At 35.7% G+C, this 22,427-nt stretch overlaps 3 protein-coding genes across 3 annotated transcripts in view; 2 read left to right on the plus strand and 1 right to left on the minus strand.

The window, feature by feature from the left end:
• Positions 1 to 6,825, plus strand: part of LOC117912967 (two-component response regulator ARR12-like) — a 24,736-nt gene extending 17,911 nt beyond the window's left edge. Inside the window, 5 exon segments of the mRNA XM_034827794.1 lie at positions 744 to 908; positions 5,858 to 5,923; positions 5,925 to 5,972; positions 6,426 to 6,453; positions 6,456 to 6,825. Coding sequence (XP_034683685.1) covers positions 744 to 908; positions 5,858 to 5,923; positions 5,925 to 5,972; positions 6,426 to 6,453; positions 6,456 to 6,538 — 390 coding nt within the window. The 3' untranslated portion in view covers positions 6,539 to 6,825.
• Positions 6,826 to 10,731: 3,906 nt separating this feature from the next.
• Positions 10,732 to 12,141, plus strand: LOC117912295 (zinc finger protein 3-like). Its single transcript, XM_034826830.1, has one exon. The coding sequence runs from the start codon at positions 11,097 to 11,099 to the stop codon at positions 11,958 to 11,960; it is 864 nt and encodes a 287-aa protein (XP_034682721.1). The 5' UTR covers positions 10,732 to 11,096; the 3' UTR covers positions 11,961 to 12,141.
• Positions 12,142 to 15,706: 3,565 nt separating this feature from the next.
• LOC117912019 (uncharacterized protein At2g39795, mitochondrial) lies at positions 15,707 to 20,687 on the minus strand. Its single transcript, XM_034826433.1, has 3 exons — positions 20,316 to 20,687; positions 18,988 to 19,331; positions 15,707 to 18,344 (listed from the first exon to the last, which is right to left on the minus strand). Exons 1-3 carry the CDS (start codon positions 20,568 to 20,570, stop codon positions 18,185 to 18,187), a joined length of 759 nt encoding a protein of 252 aa, XP_034682324.1. The 5' UTR covers positions 20,571 to 20,687; the 3' UTR covers positions 15,707 to 18,184.
• Between the last annotated feature and the right edge of the window lie 1,740 nt (positions 20,688 to 22,427).

Consider the following 22,427-nt stretch of genomic DNA (forward strand, 5'->3'; position numbering starts at 1 on the left):
CCCCTTCCTTTGTGGATTTTGTAGATTGGTTAGGCTATGTTTAAGGGGTTTTTTAATCTCTTTTGTATACCACTTGTATACTTTGGGGGTGCTTCCTTGATGCGCCCTTTCCCTTTTTAATATATTGCTATCTATTCACCAAAAAAAAAAAAAAAAGAATGATCAACATAATAAAATAGGTACCCATGGAATTTGAAATTTGTTTCTTCTTTCAACACTTCTGTAAATATTCTTTTCTTTCCTAAGAAGTTTCACTCAGCTGAGTGGCTAAAATCAATCATTCAGGTTCTTCATCTCCTTCTTCTTCTTCTTTTTCTTCTCTCTCTCTTTTTGATTTATATATATATCTATGCTTATATTTTGGAAGAGACTCACTTTTCTTTGTTACATATTTCATTGTGTCAAAAAACTTGAAAATATAGTGTATTTATATGAATATTGACCCTTATCTAGTTGATGATTTAGAATTTGAAACATTGACTTCTTCTGTCTTTATATTAGTTCTTCCAAGTTTTCATATGATTTTACTGCTAAACCTTCTAAAGTTCTGTTGTAGCTGAAAATATTTATTCAGAAATAGCATAGCTATGAGCTTCACAGACAATACTTACTGCTAAACTTCTTGACCTCATGCTTTCAGTATATAGAGATTTGCTATCCTGTAACTCTGAATAACTAAGGTAGATTGACTAAGAAGACTTGATTTCCGAGTGCTCACAGTGTTTAACATGATTGAATTGCAGGAGTTTTATAGGCTTCGCTCTAGCTTTAGAGCTAAGAAGGAGCATGCGTCATTGCTTGAGGATTTCAGAGAGTTTGACAGGAGTAGGCTAGACTTGGAAGAAGGTGGTGGCTCTGAGCAGGTTTTACTTAAGGAGCATGCATCTATCAGCAGAAGTACAGGACAGGTACAGGGAAATAAATGTTCCTTTCTTTCTTACTTAATAATTGCATTTAATTTGTTGCATTTTACTTTGTCCATGAACAATGGGCCTATAACTCCAGTTTGTATGAATGATGGATGATGCTACTTTTGAGCCTGTGGTTATTGATGCATTACCCAGTAGTATTTGTGACTCTAGTTTTATTTCTTAAGTTTACATCAATATCCATGACTTGTTTAGTTGGTAGAAAATGACTTCTATTTTTTCTGTAAGAGGACATGATTTAAGCATTGTATTTTCATATTTATTTTAACTATCATCAAATCTAGCTCATCTTATTTTTTTTTCTAAAGGTAGGAAGTAAACTTTATTAGAATCAAAGATGGAAACAAGGATAAGATATCCTTCTAAAGTGAAGACATGCACAGCTAGGAAAAAAAGAACTTCAAAATACCAACTATAAAATCCTTTCACTCAAGGAAGTTGATTGTCCCTAATAAAGATCTATGGAAACCCAGCTCCCTTCTTATCCAAACTATCATCCGTTTGATTGACTGGTCTATGTCTCTACATGAAAGAAGATAACATGTCTCTGGCAAAAGCATGGATCCTCCTCATCCAATTAGAGAAAGTTTTCACATACAGGCCTCTTGAAGAAACCCATGAAATACTGGCATAATTGTCAACTTGTAAAAATAGCATGTGTCATTTTCCCTTCTGTCTTTTTTTTTTTTTCACTCATATTAGAAAATAGATATAAAGAAAATATGTAACGTATATTCCTTAATAAACCTTTTGTACTAACTGTTACACTGTCTTTGGGGAGTGGTGAGTCGATTGATCTTTTGTTATAGTTTTTGGAAGCTTGGGCTTATGGCATAGGTTATTCAAACTAATTGTAATGGATCGAGTTTTCCTTGGAAGTGTGAGTCACATGATAACTATTACTTTTAGGGCTTTTGGGAGTGCTTTCAAAGGCAAAGTACTTTAGTGTGTTGTTTATTTCACATTGATCTGAATAGTTTGGTGGGAGAAAAATTCAAGGATTTTTTAGGACAAGTGAAGGAGTTTAGAGGCTATTTAGGACTTAATTTATTTTTATTCCTCTTTTTGGACCTCTACTACTACAACTTTCAAATGTACTTCCCACAGCTTGCTCCCTATGTGGATTCCGTCTTTAGTGTGTTCATTTAGTTTAAATTTTGATGGATGTGCTTTGGATAATTCAGGCTAGATGGGGATTGTAGGTATGAGCAAAGACCATATGGTATACAATGTTGAGGCCTTTTTTAAAACTATTTGGAAAGGGTTTTTCTGTTGAGGCTGAGATTTTTTTAGCTCTTTTAGTGGGTTTGCAATGGGTCAAGGCTCTTTGTGTTTCTAACTCATGGGTGGAAGTAAATTCTGCTATCCCGAAATCTTGGATGTCTAGATCAGAGAGAGGACCTCAGTGGTATGATTGGTGGCTTTGCCAAACTCTAGATATTGATAGTAACTTGGGTTGTTCTTTTCCTTGGTCTTCTTGTGTAGCCAGTCATGTTGCTGATCTTGTAGCAAATCGAGGAGCCAAACGTCGAGCTTTTTGTTGGGGGATTTTCACTCCCTTAAGGATTGTAGAATTGCTCTAACTTGTGCAAGTTCATGTTATATTCATTGAGATGTATAGCTGTCCTGTTGTTTCGACTTGACAATTTCATTTTCTTTGTTATTTTTATTAGTTTTTGTATATTTTGAAAGGATTTCTCGACTCTTTTATTTTATTTTTTTGTATTTGAAAATTCATATAATTGAATTAATTTGTTTCTAATAAAAAAAATGACATATATAAAGAAAGTGAATTTCTGACAACAAAAGGTCCCAAAGCAAGTAAGCTTTTTTGCAATGGATAAGAATGTGGTTCTCTGACTCCTCTCTCCTTGCACGAGTAGTATCTATTTACCACTGCCAGCCCTTTCTCATAAGCTGCTCAATTGTGAGGATCTTTTCCCACACAGCCTCCCAAGCAAAAAGTCAAGCTCTGAACACCCAGAACCCAGACATCCTGGGTGGGAAATTGCATAGAACTCACTGAACATGAGGAGTAGAAAGATTTAAAAGAAAAACATCTGTTTCTTTCCCCCTTTCCACACCAAGTTGTCCTCTTTGCAGAGGCTCTGAATGAATGTGCAAGCTAGCCACCTGATTCAACTCCCCAATCATGGAACAACCTCAAAAAGCAAGGGTTCCAATGATCTCTCTCCTCCTTCACCAATATACTATTATCAAACTATTAAAGTATTGATATCATTCGTCCATATACCTAGTATACCAAAAATTCCAAGTTCTAACTTTCCATAGAGTTAATACTATACGAGGAATCCTAAAATTCCAAGTTCTTTGAGAATGGTGGACGTGTGTGGAATTTTCATGACATGTACTCCATTTTCTTTTTTCCTCTGGGTGCAAGTTGTTCATGAGTTATGGGTCTACTTCTGGCTCTGACCTTGAGTGGGCTCCATAATAATCTGAAGGACTCTGCGGTTATCCAAAGGACCCAGTATCCTGATTGATTGCTTGAGTATATTCAAAGAGCCAAGGCAGCTCAATTGCTTCTTTCTAAAATTCACCAGTTCTGAACAGGGATGGAGAAACCAATATTAGGTGGAATGGGATGCTGACTTGAATCCGAAAAGCAGCAATGGAGCTCCTGTGAGATTCTAAAGCAAATGACTTATGACCTAAAGAAATTTAATAGTTAAATGAATAATTTTTAAGTTGTAGTTAGTGCAAAACAAGTGAGTGTGTGTGTGTGTGGATATACATAGCTTAGCAAGATGTGGAATAGTAGGAACAAGAAGGGTTCTAAAATCAAGTAGATATATGAAGTCTAGAAAATGGTGAGGTTAAGTCCAATGGTCATAACAATCTGTACTGTTAGTTTGGTGCTAAAGTATAGCGATAAATGTAGAAAACTTGATGTGTAAGCCATTAAGGGAGATAAAGACTAGAGACTTTGATAGTGTTAAGTGCATTAGATATAAAAGATGAAGACATCAAGAGGAGGAGGAATAATTGCTGACTTAAATTATGTAATGAAAATCACAATAAGGTTTTAAGGTAGTTCTTAAATTGTGGAACAGTTGGTAATCAAGAAATGTTGGAACAGTTGTAGATATAAAAAAAAGGAAACGTAAATGTTTACTAATCCAAACAGTCTAATATATCTGCATGACTCGAAATGGTTAAAGCAATGCTCACTGCAAAGTCAAGGAGGTAAAAAATATGTTATAAAAAAACCAAGGTCTTTCTCCACACTTTGCTAATGGATCCACCACATGATTGGCTAAGCAAGGAGCACAACAAAAGGAGTATCCCTAGTTCTAAAGGAATATCAATAATTTGGCTCAACTAGCCATTAAACTTTCACTTATAACTGACCTTGAATGGCTTAACCTTATCATGCAGGTTTGGAGAGGGCTCTTATGTACCAAAATGCTCCCTGAACAACCCTCCAAGCCCTAGCTGCCCTAGGTTACCCAAATAACACCCTTCAAAATTTAACTTAATAAAACCTTGATAGCCATTTAGGAAAGGTCTCCTTAGTTAACCTAGTGGTCTTGCCTATTAGTTTCAATCTAGCAGAATGATGCTCAAAAGGTGGCCTGCAAAGACTTCAATTACAAAAGCCCAAAGAAGAGGAGAATTAAAAATAAGTCCCCAACTGCACTCAAAGTCCTCCAACTATCCTCAAAGATTCTAGCATTTCTTTCCTAGAAACAAGTCCAAATCAAAGTGGGGTTAGCAATATGCTAAAGACCTTCAGGAAATCCCCCAAAACCTTTAAGGATATAATCATCTTGGTCACCCTTCTGGGTGGAACCTAGTCAAGCCCAGCAACTCTGAATAGCAGGACTCCATGTGGGCATTGTACTGCAACTTGGCAACTGGGAACTGCCGCAGACTCTCTACAGGATCTTAGCTAGTTGTATAGGCATCAATGGTTGCATGAATGAATTGCATCTTTTGTGATATTTTTCTAGGAACAACAAAATAAAGTTGTTGCTCCCTCAGCTGATGTGACCAGTTCTGCTCTCAATGGGTTGGGAGTGCACTGCTGTCTCAACAAGCCTTTTGTTCTCTAGCCACCAGGTTGCAACTACGTTTTATGACAAGTATTTGTAAATGATAGATTGCTGCACCTTTGCTTTCAGCGTTTTCATGGTCTACCTTTCTGAAGGCATGTGATGTTAAAGGCTCCACCTTGGATGGAAGTCTATCCCTTGGGGGGGAGTGAGAAAACTTTGCTTAAATCTTTTACTTGATTGTTGGTAAGTTTTAGCTCTCATTTGGTGACATTATTTGCTAATCAATTGTAGAATGTTCTTATTAGTTCAGGAAGTTCCCATGAGTGATTCTTTATACTCAGTTTTGAGTTATGTGGCTGAGGCCTTCAAGCTAGGGGGAAAAACTTCTCAGTTGAGTTGCTATATGCCCCATTCTAGGGTAACATAAGTATTTTAACCTTGTTACCATGAGTTCATTTCTGCTTCTCCTGCCAAGCAAAACGTTTTGTTTCTTTGTTCTCTTGACTCAGGTTTGTCTCATACATGAAATATTTGCCATAATTCATGATCATTTGTTTTCCTTGGTTGAGATATGAGTGTGTCTTGTTCCTTCCCTGAAATTCAGCTCGTGATTATGGATAATTTTAGACTGCCTTCTGCATAAGGAAAAATCATACAAATTTCTTGAAATTCCAAAATTCATGTCCCAAAAAGATTGGATATTTGGAATATGCTGACATCACCTCAAGGGAGGACACAGTTTAGAAACCTCAGAAGAGGGGTGTGATGTTTGCAGAATCCTATGGGTTAATTTGGTTATCTTTATTGTCGATATGCTTTCAAATCCTTGACCTGTCCAATACCTTGTTGATATTTTCTTGTGCATGCAAACCTTGGTGTGCATTGCTCAAACATTTGTTACTGCTGCAGATGGATACTGTAATTTCTCAAGCACAAGCAACACTTGGGGCGCTTGTCTTTCAACGCTCAACCTTTGGGGGGCATTAATTCAAAGCTTAGCAATGTCAGCAGCCGCCTCCCAACGGTATGAAAACAAGCCCACATCATGTCAATGTATCTATCTATAGGTTGCTTTTATCCTAGCACTAATTGATGGAGTGGTTCACAACCACATGGAAAGTGAATTGTTTTCATTTGGATTTATGTAGCACGTGAAACCACATGCTATCTTGTCTTGAAGTTGTCACAGGATGTACAGATATTTGTAATAAAAGAAGCAGCCATCCCACCAAGTTTTGATATATGACTATTTTAATCAAAAAGGCAAACAGGGATGCTTGAAAATTAGAGTACAGGAGGGCTGTTATAATAAACAAAAAAAACAAAAAGAAAAAAAGAAAAAAGGAAAAATGGAATGATTCATGTCGAAGTCATTTCTGAAGTGGGAGTGAGAATATTTCCCTGTGCTGGACAACATAATAATAAGGTCTTACTTTATTTCATCGTTTACTGATACTTGTTTGAATTAATGATGCAGGTGAATAACATCCTCTCGGCTATAAAGAGGAAAAGTCTCTGGATACCATCATCCTTTCCCTTGTTGCTTCTGTCTGCACATTTCTCATTCTGATCTATTGGTTGAGCAAATAAGAAGGTATTGTTGGTTTTTTGGCCAAGCCCCGTGCATCATCTCATCTTCTCTCCAATGTATTGTATGTAAATTCTATGATTTTTTCTCGAGTGCCTTTTTTCCCTCAATAAATTTGGGTATTTTTGATTTATACCTTGGTTATTCCTGAGATGACACGCTATCCACCCTGTTGGGTGATGATACTCAGTTAATTGGAGCATAGTAGACATTAGAAAGGTTATCAAAACTTCAACTGGCATAGACAAGCATTTGCTGATTGGAATGATATTTTTGCAGCCTGTTTCAATGCCTGAGGACAAGAAAATAAAACTTAGAGAAGTAAATGAAAACTCTTGCCCACAGCTTGTCCTCTAAAAAAGTGAGAAGAAAGACTTCAACAGGAATATTTCTGTTTCAACCTTGACGGTAATGCTTGTTCTCATTGGGAATTACTCAATTACTTGGTTGGAGTGGTAAAACCAAAAAAATGTCTCAAATTGGGGGCAAAGTGGCTTTGGATGCAAGTATAGCAGATGAATTAACTAATTTTATTTGAAGCAAGTATGGCAACCTTGTTTTGTGATGTACACAACATATGATATTCAGCCATGGTGGTTCTTGGAAGCATCCCGATAGCCATAAGCTCTTCAAAAAGATGTGATGTCTGCATCATTTAGAACTTTTGCCAATGTATGATTGAGAGATCATTTTGTTATGACTTTGATATCAATCAAAATTATCGGATCTTGTCTGTTAATGAACGGTATCTTTGCAAACGGGTCATGTCACTAATGAAGGCTGTCTTCACAAACAGGTCTTGTCACCGATAATTTTGAGCTCTCATGGGACGTGGGAGGCAAGGATTGAACCATTCCCAGTGCCAAGCGATTCCCAAATCTTAATTTGCATTGATGGCATTCCAGTTTTTGACTTCATTGGCTTAGATAAGCACCTTGGATAATTGTTTATGAGGATGAGAGATGTTTTCTACAGTATGAATGTAATTGGTTATGTATCCTCTTCCCTTTCTTGCATCTGTCTCAGTCTCTTTAGGTAAATATAAAACCCTAATTCCGTTGGGTCACTAAGCCCGACATCTTTGGATTCCATGTATTCTTTTCTTGAGTTTAAGTTCGGATTTTGGTTAGGAAAAGATGTAGGCATGCCAAAAACGATGTTACAAGAAAATAAATAAACAAAATAAGCGTGTAAATAAGATTGGCAGATTTGGGGCAGACGAGGTAAAACTGGATAAACTGTTCATGAAAATCCAAAATGGGGATGGTTGGAACCCCAGGATTTGACAAACAGAAAGGGTCATGCAGAGTGCTTGTGAAGCAATCCATGGTGGGGGGTGGTGGTGATAAAGTAGCTTTAGTAAAAGGATGTTTGGACTTTGGAGTTTGGCAGAGGAGGAGAGTGAGTCACACAAGCCTCCAAGTCCAACGCTAGTGCCTTTTTTTTATTTTATATTTGTTAACAAATCCCAAGAGTGGAATACGCATGGATGATTTTCACTAGGATGAGGTCTGAGTAGGGCTGGCTAATGAGTCGGGTCGTTTTCAATGTAGTGGCAGAGGTCCTATTTGTCCTTTTTAACTAAAGATGCGTCTCCTCGACTCAACTTCAAAGTACAGTCAAGTTCTGTAGATGCAGTTGAATTGAATTTCTGAGGCAGATGATTCACCTGCTCATACAAAAAACAAAACCAAAACCAAAACCAAAACCAAATTATCTTTAAAAAAAAAACCTTGAGTAAAGCTGTGAGAGATGAAACGTCAACATTTCCTTGACCATATTATTGGCAAGGGCACGTGATTATCATGAACCCAGATCATCATTTCCATGGACTTTGTTTCTTGGAAATGGGGCATTTAAATAGCTTTCCGGAAGACCAAGTTTTCATGTCTCTTATTCCTCCACAATCTCAACCTGATTGAGTTTTTCTTTTGGACTGCCTACTTGACGGATACAAGCTTATTTTCGTAAAGAGTCAAGAATAGTAGCCAACCAAGTCTCTCTTTACAGAAAGTATTGGTGAAAAATGTAGCAATTGCCAATACTCTCTTTTTAACAACATATTCCGCAAGAAAAAGCGATGGTAACAATGATGATAATTTAAAAGAGAGAGAGAGAGAGAGGAAAGAAGGTATTGATGATAAAGGACAAATTTGTTGCCGAACTCCAACACCTACCCAATTTTGGCCATTTCTATGAGATGGCATGATGAAGATGATAGAGAGGTGGGTCATGGGGTGTGTTTGTAAAAGTTTGATGGGGTATAGTGAGTTGGAGACTTGAGTGTCCTGCGGGAGGAATGGGTTGTCCTATTGAGATGTCCTGTTGATATTGTTATGTGCTAGTGATGGGGATGGAAGTAGTAAAAGTGTTTTGAATTTGTTTTCTTTATTAAGGTGTTTTCAAATGTGGGCTTTGTTAGACAGACATAGAGATCTGATAAAGAGATTTGATCCAATTTGATTAGACAAGCAATGAAACAATGGAATCATATGGGGTGTTTGTGTTTACATGTGCCAATGAAAATATAATGCCAAACTGCACTCATCCCCCCATTTCCTCCCTTTTCTCTTTCCTACCTTTTTCCTATGTGGGTTCTGGATTTGGGTGAATCAAAGTTAGGCTCTAGATCACCTCGATTTCCATATACTTATTATTCTTAAAAAAGCTACAAAGACTATACTCATCTCAAGGGTTTAACCTTTGGGGATTTGATCATTGGTAGTACTAATAATGCAACATAGAGTAGCACTATCCCTAGCATACGGAGGGACTCCACATCAGCTTCCCCATTTCTTTGTCGGCCATTTGTCCCCATCTCCACCCATTCGCGACCATCCACGACACATGCGACAAATTACATCTCACGTGGGATCGTTTTGGCGTATTCTACTCTACATGCAAAACCCCCCAAACTAATCTTGGAAGTTGGCAACAGGCTTAACTCAACTTCACCCTGCTACTAATTCTTTGATTCTATGATTGAGTAGTTCTGGGGAATATTAGAGAAGCACCTTTCTTGATGGGGTTCATTTCATCATAAGGATCTAGGAAACAGGCTCCTAGTCTACTCTTCAACAACCTCCCAACTTCTCTATCGAATTATCACTAGCCTACAACATAGTCATAACAAAAATGCTTTAGGAAAGTGCTAATAGACCTTTCTTTTTCTTTTGTTTTCTTGGGAAAGTTTTAAGTTAGGTAAACTCGTGTCAAATGGACTAATGATCATCTATGATGACTAAAATGTGTCAGAAGGTTTGAAGGGTAATGCCTTGCTCTTGGGGAAAAAAAAAAGAAAAGAATTTCTGAGGTTTTTAAGTGTAATTGTAGCCACATATTCAGGGAAGGAGCCTATCGGTTTTTAAGCTCTTTTGAATCTCAAACCCACTTCTGATAAACTAGCTTTTTCAATCACAAAATGCATAAATGGTCATTTGAGTAAGCAAACAATTATATAGCATATGCTAGTATGTCCATGGAGAAACAGCCCAATGAAGAATGCCCAAGAATGTATCATTTTCCTTGTTTCTATCCATCCAAACAGGGGGGGAAAGAAGCTTTGCAAACCAATCTAAATAGAGAAAATCAGCAAAAGATTCAAATGGTTACTTGAAAAAGAAAAGCAGTTACAGAATGTGAGAGACAAAAATAAAAAGAAGTGACAAACCTTAATATGCATGATTAAAGCTAAGAATGATGATAGGAAAGACAATTACTGATGCCACCATAGGACACATAATGATCTATATGATAAATATTAAAGAATGTGACCGAAAATACAAGTTGCAAAAAATTAATTTGTCGGTTTAAGAAAATAAAAATAATAGTAGGGAACATGGAATAAAAGCGATGCCCCACAAAAAGAGTAAAGGAACATACTCCAAGTAACAGGGGACATGGAGCCCCCGGGTGATGGGGTTGTGGTACAGAGGAGGTTTGTGTAGTCTACATGACAAGGTTACCCTGTTCCCCTATGATTGGCCCACTCTTAAGCTGCTTTTTAAACTTCCTGTTAAATTCTCGTCGCCTAGTGCAGCACAACATTTTAAAGTTTGTGCAAGAAAAAAGAGACCTGCAGCTATTTGCTTGTCCTAAAATTGTGTTTTGCTATGTGTTCACAGACTGGTTGATCGAATTTAGTGTCTCTCTGCAGCAAGGCCAGGTTCCAATTAGGCTCATGTGGCCAAGAGGTGCCTCGGGGACATGTAGTCAGACACAACTGTCAGATAGAGTAGTTGTAAATATAGAATTTTTTAAGACAGTTGATAAATGGATTTGTAACAATACAACAAGATGTCAAGCACTTCAAATAAATTAGATTTAGGTATGTATAGGAATTCCAATCAAAATGCTAAGTGTCTACCAGCAAAACTCTCTCTCTCTCTCTCTCTCTCTCTCTCTCTTCTAGTATTTTAAAGCTTTGTGGAAAAAGGTATTTCCTTCCTTATATAGCACAAACATTTACTTCCCATCAGTGAGGTTTTTATCCTTTTTTTTGGCTATCTGGCACAAATTTCATAATCCACCAACAAGGAGGAGAGACTTAAATCTTCTCTGATGGAACAACTAAGGAAGGAGCCATGCCCCTCTGAGACCTCAACCATCATCATCTCTACACCAGAGGCTGCTTCATGTCCAGATAAGCCATCCCAAAGCCCAAAAGAGATCAATCTAGAAGAAGAAGAAGAAGAAGAAGAAGAACAAGAAGATCATGAAAAAAAGACAAAGGTAGATCTCTTATTTAATCTGGAGCTCCATAGTAAGGATGCTGCTGATCATGGATTCAATACAGAACTCAATCTTATTGATTGCTTGAACACGGATTCATCTCAAACATCCTCAGAAATTCCCCAGCCTGCTGATGCTGAACCACGAGTTTTCTCATGCAACTATTGTCAAAGAAAATTCTATAGTTCACAGGCACTAGGGGGACACCAAAACGCCCATAAGAGGGAGAGGACCCTAGCCAAGAGAGGACAAAGGTTAGGTGCACCGATGGTTGCTGCAGCCACAGCTTTTGGGCATCCTTACTTCCATCATCAGCATTATTCTAGCATGGCATCTCTTCCTCTCCATGGTGCTTACAATAGATCACTTGGGATTCAGGTTCACTCGATGATCCATAAGCCTTCTCTCACAACACCTTCTTCTGGGTCTGGAAATTTGTATGGGCATCGCAGCTGGTCAAGACCTCCTATTGACCAACAACCTGCAGTAGGAAGACTAGCAGTGGAGAATTGTCATGAAGGTGTAACAGCAGGACCATTGTCCCGAGGCGGCATTGGTAGGTTTGACACAGTAAGGATGATGATCAATTCACAGGCTAATGAGGGGATTGGTGGTTTTTGCTGGACAGGTGGGGGTCGCCTGAAGACTAATCAGGATGAGTTGCAGAAACTTGACTTGTCTCTCAAGCTCTAAGTAGCCAATTGTTTTTGTATTTTTAATTTTTTATCTTATCTTTTATCTTTGATTGAGATTCTGTTTAGTCTTTTTTGGAATAATACTGTAAATTTTGATCATAGGAAAGCTAAAGATTTTTTTTTCTTTTTTTCTTTTCTGTTCCTGACTTGAACCATTCAACTAATATTAACTTTTGACACCTGGCGATTTGTTTGGATGTTTGAGCAAAAACTGTCCCTAAGATAAGGCAATTCCTATCTCTTAACTCAGAAGGGGTGGAACAAAAACACTGTAGAGAGGTTTCTAAACCTGCAGAAAGTCCCAACCTCTTTGTTTTCCTATTCATCTGCTAAAAGGTTGCATGCATGAATATTACCTGTATCAATCTAAGGGAAACCAAAATTAAAAGCCTCACTATACCTTTGAATTATCAGCACCCAAAGTAGAGGCAGGCCAAAGAGGTTTCTGAATTATGATTCAAAGTACCTAGTCTCTGATGAAGAAAATGAATGGATGGCTCTGATCCACTAGATGCCATATCAGGGTCCACTACTAAATATAGATTTCCAGTTGAATATTGTATATCAATGTGGTTTGATGACCAGGCGCACCCATTTGATCCCTAAGAAAATCAAGAAGATCTTCCAAATGGGACTCTCCTTAAATTGTTTATCCATCCCAAATGAGTGCACATCACCATCAAATGACTACTAAACATAGGTTAACCCCTAGAGCAAGAAAATATAACAGAAAATCCGGAAGCTAAGACATCTAAAAACTAAGAAATATCACAATAATCACAAGAAGCTTTCATTGTCTCCAACCTTTAAAAGTATTAAAACACCAATAGCAAAAAAGATAATATGAAAATGTGAAGCTGTCAACATAACATCATAAGAAAACCAAATAATGAAGTAGGGAAATATAATCTCTTTTGATTACAAGACTGTTAATTTGTCCTGGCATGCCATATCAATAATACAAACAGCTTTATTTTTTAGTTTAAACTAATCGAGGGTACATTTGTCCACTTCAATGGAGTGTGTACGATGTCCCTTTTATTAAGTGATCTATAGATCTTTAAAAGATTTGGTTTTATGTTAAATCTAATGTGATAGTCAGTCCACATTGCATCACATTTTAATTATTTAAGTTTATATTATAAAGTTTTCTAGGGTTGGTGTGATCAATCCTAACCTGCCTGACCCATAGCCTTTTGCATTTTGGTGCACTAAATATCTAATATTTTCACTTTTCATCCCCTGTTTTCCAAGTAACTTTTTTTTACCCCCTCCTTACCACTGAGTTACTTGGCATAAACTTTGTGAGCTACAACAGTTCTGAACTGCCATTAGTTTAGAAGCTAGAAAGATTGAGGGTGTGACTAACCTAGAGAACTCCAAATTCAACCAATACATTAACAACACAAGGTTCAACTTGGAGCTTTCCCACTCATGGGGTAAGAACTCTGAAATACAGCAATTTAAATGCCTAGACCCACCCAGTTGGTCAATAAATCATCTGATTGGACTTGAGAGTGGAATGAGTAAAGCTAGGGGGATCTGCAGGACGGGGCCAAGCCACACCCCAGTTTGAGTAAGCAAAACCTCAAGTAATGCAACAAGTCCAATTAAGGTGAGAGCTCAAACAGCCAAGTACTCTGTTTGGTAATTGTAGATAAGTATTGGGATATAAGTTTAAAGGATGATGTAAGTGGATAAACTCCATCAAAGATATTCTTAGTATTGTATGAGGGATGGCAATGGTCCAGGCCTGATACAGAGCAGTTGCTCCCTCTCAACACCCCACTGAAGGCCTTGTTCTGTTGCACCTCCTATCTGTAATGGATAGTGAAGTTCACTATGAGTAGCCCTTTGGTCAGGATAACTCTTATCAAAAGGCCATGTTGCATAGAACCAATAAATATTCTGATTGGAAACAAAGTTAAGGACAAATTACTTAATGACACTCTCTTGGCCCATCCATGGAAGTCAGGTCATGTTCATTGCAAATAGCTGATGTTCACCCACATTTGACAGATATTAATTGACAAAGCAAGGTTCTCAAAGACACTTAACAACCCCTGTGATAGATCACCATCCTAGAACTGTTACCACCCCTAATTTAACATTGTGTCTGCCTTGGGCCAATGGGAGTAGGGCAGGGTGGGTATTCTTCCAAACCCACCAACAGCCATCTCATATTTCCATCACCATTTGGCTGCATCAGAATCAACTGGTTAGATCTAACTTTGCCACAAAATAGATATAAGAGAGATACCAAAATGCCCATGTTTCTGCGACAAAATGAGTGTCTCCACCGCATGGAAACATGAAACTGTTTTTTTTTCCTTGTCAAGATCGATAAATCAATCAGGGGAAGCCTATTCTTAAAGCATACACAAGCTTCACTACCTTGATGTCTAGATCTATCAACCAAGCACACTGAGACAAACACAATTCACAAACAACAAACACAATGAACTTTTCTCATTAAGAAAATCTGATAATTTTAAATCAAATGCTGGTATTTTCAAATCTAATCTACATATGCATTTTTTTTCTTTTTTGATAGGCAAATGATAAAATTCCATAAAAAGTGTAAAAAAAAAAGTGTTCCAAAGTACACAGGATGTATACAACGGGTGCCAAAATGCACACCCAATAAAGATCTGCATATGCCCATGGGAACCCACTCTACATATGAAGGTATATAATGCTCACATAAATAGCTTGCAGGTACATTTACATGTTTTAACCTTTTACATCTAGATCTTCTTTTACTCCCTCTGCTATCAAAGCACCACGACGTGAGAGTTTGTTCATAGACTGAACACCAATAAATTATGATCCATTTCATTCACTTGCTTTATGTTTCCTTGACTAACCTGAAAGGTCAGGCTTTTTCATAAACTACGAATTGCAAGGCAGAGAATGAGTTTGGGGCCAAAGCTATGCATTAAGCATTAAAATTCCAAAGGTAGGATGCTTAAAACTAATTATTCACATCCTGTCATGTCTTCTACCAAGGAGGATGGAGGCGATGACATGGCATCTTCACATCAAACATTATATATAATGTTCTCCAGCACACAAAAAGGCTGCTAATGAATAGCATTCTTAAGCTGTTCAAAATAAGTCAGAAAAAACCATTATTATTAGCATTTTCAAACTATTTTTAGAAATGCTTGAAAATCTATTTACAATGAGTGTGTGTAGTGTGATGTGGCACATGCCACATAATCACCTCTATCCTCCTTGGAGGAAGACATTGTAGAATGAGACTAATTGGTCTCAAGCATCCTACTTTGGAATTTTAATATTCCATACAAAACCATTTTGGCCCCAAACTTATAATAATATATGATGGTTTTCCAGGAGGTTCTGTATGATTAATTGGTTTCCCTGGCCATAATAACAGTGCCACTGTTTTGATGAAACAATCATGAATTCAAGAATATAGGAACTAAGCTTACAAGAACTGCACAGCCTTTCCTTGGTTTTTGGAATACTTCAATCCTAGCCCAGAGGCACGTTATTGTTCATAATTCAGTCAAAGATTCCAAAACTGTGATTCTATTCCTTCCTAGAGTCTTCTCTTTCTGGAACTTTCTACTCTAATGCTCTCCAATATGCATCAATCTGATTCCCAGTTGTTCATTAGTATGTTCACAATCGAGTCAAAGTGCCAGAAGAACTGAATTTGTAAAATGTGGATGATGCAGCCAAATCACCTGCACTAACCATGAAGTTGCAGCTTGACTATGAAAGAAGAAAAGAAAATATAAATAGGTGTTCACATGTCCTACAACAATAAGGTCCAATCAAATCCTATACATAAGCTAAGGTAACACTAACTAGTCTCCCATAATTAAACAAATACAGTTATTGCTACAACACAAAAGGCAAAAAGAGGAAACATCGGAATTGATCCCCAAGTGCTCCTCATGGCAATTCTCTTGTGTGTACCATAGCATCCAGAACACAAATCCATCTGCTACAGCAGCTTAAATACAAAGCAAAAATGAAGCTATTGCAAAATAAGCAGGATCCCTTAGTAAAAACAAAACCAACAACTAAATAGACTAGTTGCCATTAAAAATGATCTTAATATATATCAACCATGTCACTTATTGAAATTCTAAAAATGATTCTGAACATAAGGGGGAAAATCATCTATTTCAAAAAAACAAAATGATCTTATCTCCAATGGCCATTCAAACACTTCCTTAGTGAGTTCCTAATTACAGCAGCACCTTTTTGATAGATCCAATTGCTTTGAGCTGAATAAAATCCTAAGCACTGATTTCGAAGGCTCTCAATCATTGAGACCATATAACAAATTAAATCTCATCAGCACGGAAGCATTCAAGATACTTTTGTCCCAATTAAATCTGTCATACAAAAGAATGTCCCCTTTTAACATAATATTGTACTGAATTGTACCATTTTATGAACATGTAGGTATTTTCAACACCAACCATTCCACAACACAGAATACAGATTGGTGTATAAGCATCTAATTGAGCTTTTCCTCTACTTATAGGTATTGGATAATCACACAACCCAACATAGCAATTTTCAACTTTATCTATCCCACTCAAATATTATAGGCACCTTTCTCTCAATGTACCCTCATTATGGATGATTAATTGAAGACCAAAAAACAATCATTTCTGCAGTCTCTGGCTTACAAACTTTATTACTCCCTATTATTCCTACCCTTACAAGTTGCATTTCATATATTTATAAACCTTCATGTCATAAAATCTTTAAATTCCAAAAACCCACAATTCGAACTCAAATAATCCCAACTCCACTTTTGTTGCCAAAGACTGCATCAGTAGGAAACATGAACTATGGCCTGTTTCCTACATACACCCAATTAGTTCATGCATAGCTAAAGAAAAAGAGAAGGACCTGATGCAGATACAATGCAAGGCTTTCTTGTCAAGAATCTATCACTAATTTCTCTAGGGACCCTATCATTTGCTTTAAAGAAAAGAATAAGAATCTTAAAGAGGTCTATCATATATCTGTAAACCATTCCATCAATCGCCAACAAAAGAATGGCTTCCATGGTTGATAAAGCTACATAAATCAAGAAAATTTTGAAAATGGTGGAGATTGATTATGCAAAGTTTTATCAATTCTAATTTGGAATAATTCCATATATTTTCAATTTTTTCCAAATTAGGATATCTAGAAGGAAAAAGTTCACAACATATTCAAAAGTAACAAATATCTATGATCAAAAGTAACAAATATCTATGATGTCAGCTTGATATTAACCATTTCTTTATTTTTTATTTGATGACTAGTTTTCTCCAAAAGCCCTCTCCTTTGTTTTAAGGCAGTATTGGTTCAATTTTTACAATGTACAGTTGGAATTGTAATATGATTTTGAATCCTATACATCTTTAGGATCTGACTCAATTTAAATAAATATGAAACATAGGGTGCGACAATGTCACCACCTGATATAATGCACAGCGTAATGTATTTCTTCAAAACTTGCAGAATTTTTTTTGATAAATAAAGACTTAAATTAAAATAAAAAGAACCGCCAGAAGAGCGACCCAAGGTATACAAGAAACAAACCTCCCTTCACCACCAAGGCTTGAACAAAAGAAAACAGAGGAATAACCTCAACAAGTACCCAACCATTCAAAAAAACTTACTAAAGTCAGTGGGCATTCAAAACTTCCAGAATTTCTGCAAGCACACACCACCACCAAAAGCAAGGTAGAATATCATGACTCCTAAGTCTTACGTTTACTTTATTATTTGGTGAGAGCTTACTTAATGTATGAAACAAGGAGTTACCAGACAAAGTCCCACTGACACACTATTTTTTCAGGATAACTGAAAGGTTCAGCAAACACAGAAATGAGAATCAAGTACCTCCATGATTTGTTAGTTTTCTTTAGAAGGCTTGCAATAGAACTACACAATGAAAATCAGATCAGAGAACAAAACTCCAACTTTAATTTGGATTTCGACGATGCTGTGACACCATTGATGGTGATTAGTCAGTTGTCCTACGAGGAGTTTCACCAGCTTATTACCAACCATAAGAATATATGTTGCTCTTGCATGGTCAACAGCTGTTTGCACCTCAAGGTATCTGAATGATGCTTTCCAACGTAGCATAATCATGACAGTCTGGTGCAAACATTTTTCTAAACAATGCCAAAATGAAATCTAACAACCAATTCAGTCAGGAGATAGTAAAGAATGTCTCTATTTCTCCACAAAAGACTTGACATTTCTCAACCACTGGATAAGCTCAGTTCTATCCTTGTTCATCATATATTCATGCAAGAAAACAGAAAGTTCATCATTTACCCCCCTTTCCTCCAAGAACTCACAAAGTGCATTCTGAAGCTTATCGTCCAGACTCCTGAAAATTAAACAAATAAGCCAAACAGAGTTACCACCAAACCCAGAACAACAAACAAATCCTCAAAGAAATGTTCCAGAAGTTATAAGGAAAGAAGAAAAAAATTAAGATTCTTACAATAACCATAAAATAAAAAAGAAATAAAGAGAGAGAGAGAGAGAGAGAGCAAGCAAGCCTCTTATACTAATCACAACAATCACAACCTAATATATATGTCAAAATTTTCATTTATTTCACATATACATGGTTTTAAATTTCAGCCCAAATCAAATTTGGACCAGATTCCCAAACTGAAGTGAATAATAATTAAGGTTGAATAGTGTGAAGCTGGAGACTGCAGGATAGATCTGGAAAACCTAAATGTATTAATATTTGATATTGCTAAGAAAATTTTAAATGAAAATTTCAGAAAATTCAGCAAGTGCCATGACATTCAGATGAGTAATTAAAAGAATTGAAAGGTTGGTCGTCCCAGATGTCATTCTAATATTTAAACTATATGATAATAAAAACTCAGATATGCACTTTTTGATCGAAAAGATTTAAACTAAAATGAGTTCAAAAATTGCATTATGAAATAGAAATCATGACAAGGTCTTCTGGGAAAGCAACCAAAGTGTCAGAGAAGAGGAAAAAATCATACTTAAAACCAGGTCCCAACCAAGGCCTAGGAAGCAACCGTCCATGTCGATAAATGAACACTTTCTGAATCTCCAAAGAGTCTGGCCATGCTGAGCACACAAATTCCAACATATCACAATCCTCCCCTTTTGAAATGTCAACAAGTAGACTAATGTGGGGACGTGGTTCTTGCCCAGTGATATCATTTTCATTGAAATCATCATCAAGTTTCGGAATAAAAATGCACCCATCAAACATTGTAACGTCAATTTTAATGTCTTCTTTCTCCCTAAATTTGCTTCTCAATGTAACCCACTGCTGACCAGGGTGATCTTCAACAGTAAAGGAATTGAATATCCTGGGAGGCTATTACAATGCCAAAAAAAAAAAATACAAGTAAGAAAAAGAAGGTAGAATTGAGATTTGGAATCTTACTATTATGAGACAACAATTCAAGAAAATGTTAAATTGTCAATGCTTTTGCTTTCTGAGAAAATGTGGGGTAAGAGAAAAGACATAAAAAACTTGAACCATATTTTCTCTTGGGAAAATGTAGGATAAGATAAAAGAAACAGAAAGCTTTATCATAGTTTCCATTGGTTGCTGCCCCAACATATGTAGAATTTGAATCTTATTTTAATAATGAATTAAAATTTTTGAACCTTTAATTTGGGACACCAGAGACCCAAAAACCTGGCACTATCACTTTTTCTTTTCCTCTTAATCAAAAGGCCAAAAACCAGGGATTCGAAATTTTCTTTTTATTCTATTATGCTCAAAATTTTCTTGAAAAAAAAAACCAAACAACAACAACAACAAGCATTGGAGACAAACCAAGCCCATCAACCATGCAAGTAGCGACGTCTTGGAGAAGCTCAAAAAGCACAAAAAAAAAAAATTATCACTGTTTCCCCTCATTTTCGAGAGATCAAATATTTGAGAAAACAAAAACTCCACTCCATGAGCACAAATGTCTATAAATGGCCAAGTACATTGCATTGAATACTTTTTCTGGGAAACCTGAACCACAAAAAGACATTCTTCCTCCCCTTTATTTTTCCTACATTTTATTAGCAACCAAACAGAACCTTCGATTTTTTATTTTCTGGAGCCTAAGACATCATGCAGATGAACAACAACCATAGGCAACACTTTCTTTTCTTTTCCTTCATTTTTGTCACCAAAAACTCCGTAAGAACTCTAATAAGTTATATGGGCCTGAGGCGAGTTGATTCAAATAACTACCAAAAAAAAATAATAATAATAATAATAAATAATAAAAAAATTAAAAATTGCAATTTTCTCTTCCTTTCCTTCATTTCTCGGAGCCAAACAGGGGGTGGGAAATACCTGATTAGGAGGCCCATCTTCCGTTAGGTATTCGATCTCGTTGCGAAGGATTCTGAGAACGTTGGACTCGAAGGGCGATTTGAGAATTTCGAAAGAGTTTTGGTAAGACCGAGTTTGGAATATGAATTTGGAGGTGGCGTTATGCGATTGGAGGGAAGGCAGTTGCAGACCATGAATTAGGGTTTTAGAGAAGTGTTGAAGAGGAGGAAGACGGAGGGTCCTTTGAACGGCTCTGATGAAGCGAGCCATGATCATCTGAGGTGGACGACCAGGTGGGAGATTGTGGTTTTGTCCGGGTGGAGGTTTCACTTACCAGAATGACCTGCGATGAGCTTTGAAAAGAGAACTGCCCGATCATGGCGCTACACGTGTAAATGTTTCAGAGATTAAACATCGGCAAGTGCATCCGATATTCGCCCAACTGAAACCGAAATCAAATCCAAGCTTCCGGTGTGTTTGGTTGTACTTGCAAGGTTTACAATGATTTTTTTTTTTTTTTTTAACTGGGGTCTTATATGATTCAAAAATTCACCTGCAATATTTAAAAAAATATTTTTTTATATATTTATATAAAAATTTAAATAGAAATTAAAACAAAATTTTAAGATAAAAATAAAGCAAAGATAAATTTATTTGTCTTTTTAGAAAAATAAAAAAGCGTATAATAGATTTATAATTTGATATTTTTATTAAAAATCTTAAAAGAAAATTAATCAATATTGTTATGCATGACAATATAAATTTTATAAAAATATTAAATCAGGTTTTGATTAGAGTTGTTGAAGAATTGTCTCAAGCTCAACCCGGGCCCACTTTGAATTAATAAAAAATAAAAAAAATAACTCAGACATCAATCTAAACATCTAAAAATTATGATACAAACCTACTCAAACATAAACTTAAGTTAAAGTTGAATTGTGCAATACCGTTCAAATTACAGCCCTAAATATATTTTCTAAAAATAGATGGAGCAAACCATTCTTTATATATATACATATTTAAGCTATATTTAATTGTTAAAAATTACATAAATAAATACAACTTTCTAAGTTTTATGCAATTAAAATTATGCTAATTTTATATTTACAAGTAAGGAACTTATTTTCAAATTAATAAACATATGATCAAGCATGTTCTAAAAACTAAAATTATTTAATATATATATATATTTACATTTAAAAAAATGTAAGTACATAAATAATTAAAAATAAAATAGGAATTTTTTGTTTGTTTGGTTTGATTTATTTATTTAAGTTTTAAAGTAATTTATTTTAAGATTTAAGCCATTTTTAGAATGGTTTATTTTCTAATTTACAATATTTTTAAAGATAATTTTGTTTTAGTGGAGAAAGAGAAAATTTAAATTTTATATCTTAATGAATTAAAAAAAAATTAACTTTTTGTATGATACTTAAACTCAATTTCTCATTTAAATAAAATCAAATTTATTTTTGAAAATTTTGGATAACTTTTGTCTAAATAAAAAAATTAAATTAGCTCAATTTTGTACAATTTGGATGAAAAATGAATTTACTATAAATAGATTTATTATTTACAAGTAAATTTAATACTTAATAGCATTTCAATACTAATAAAAAAAAACAAAAACCATCTTATTAAACCTACTTAGCCTTGCTAATAGACAAATCTGCATTTTAATAGATTTATGAGAATTTTGTTTTTTCTCCTTTCGGCCTTGTTCTTCTACAAAGAGTTGTGGTTTTGTCTGCATTTTTAATTGATATTTCTTTGCTAGACGAGGAAGTTGATGTTTTAGCCCCTATGCTTGGAGAAATTAATTCACTTTAATTCGAATAAGGTTATTAGAGTACAATGATTTTATTGAACCAATTGTCATTATAGGCTATATTCGGAATGATGAAATAGAAACTGATAATAGAATATCAATTCCATTCTCATTCAATAATATATTTGAAAAAAAAAATTAAATCTCACGTTTATTAGAATTTTGATTCATCTCTTTTACATAATATCGTGATTGACTTCCATTCCCAACCTATTTTCATTCCCACTCCCATGTGCCAAATATAACCTAAAATTGTTGAAGTTCATATTTATATTAATATTTTGTTTGACACCAACTCTAATTAT

This window comes from Vitis riparia, chromosome 4 (assembly GCF_004353265.1).
Source record: "Vitis riparia cultivar Riparia Gloire de Montpellier isolate 1030 chromosome 4, EGFV_Vit.rip_1.0, whole genome shotgun sequence".
Classification (NCBI taxonomy): domain Eukaryota; kingdom Viridiplantae; phylum Streptophyta; class Magnoliopsida; order Vitales; family Vitaceae; genus Vitis; species Vitis riparia.

Excerpts from the sequence above, each read along its gene's own strand:
- LOC117912295 (XM_034826830.1), top strand. The coding sequence starts at position 11,097 with ATGGAACAACTAAGGAAGGAGCCATGCCCCTCTGAGACCTCAACCATC.
- LOC117912019 (XM_034826433.1), bottom strand. The coding sequence starts at position 20,570 with ATGATCATGGCTCGCTTCATCAGAGCCGTTCAAAGGACCCTCCGTCTT. Across the intron at positions 19,332-20,315 it reads AAGATGGGCCTCCTAATCAG|CCTCCCAGGATATTCAATTC; the intron begins GTATTTCCCACC and ends GCATTGTAATAG. Across the intron at positions 18,345-18,987 it reads TGGTTGGGACCTGGTTTTAA|GAGTCTGGACGATAAGCTTC; the intron begins GTATGATTTTTT and ends TTTAATTTTCAG.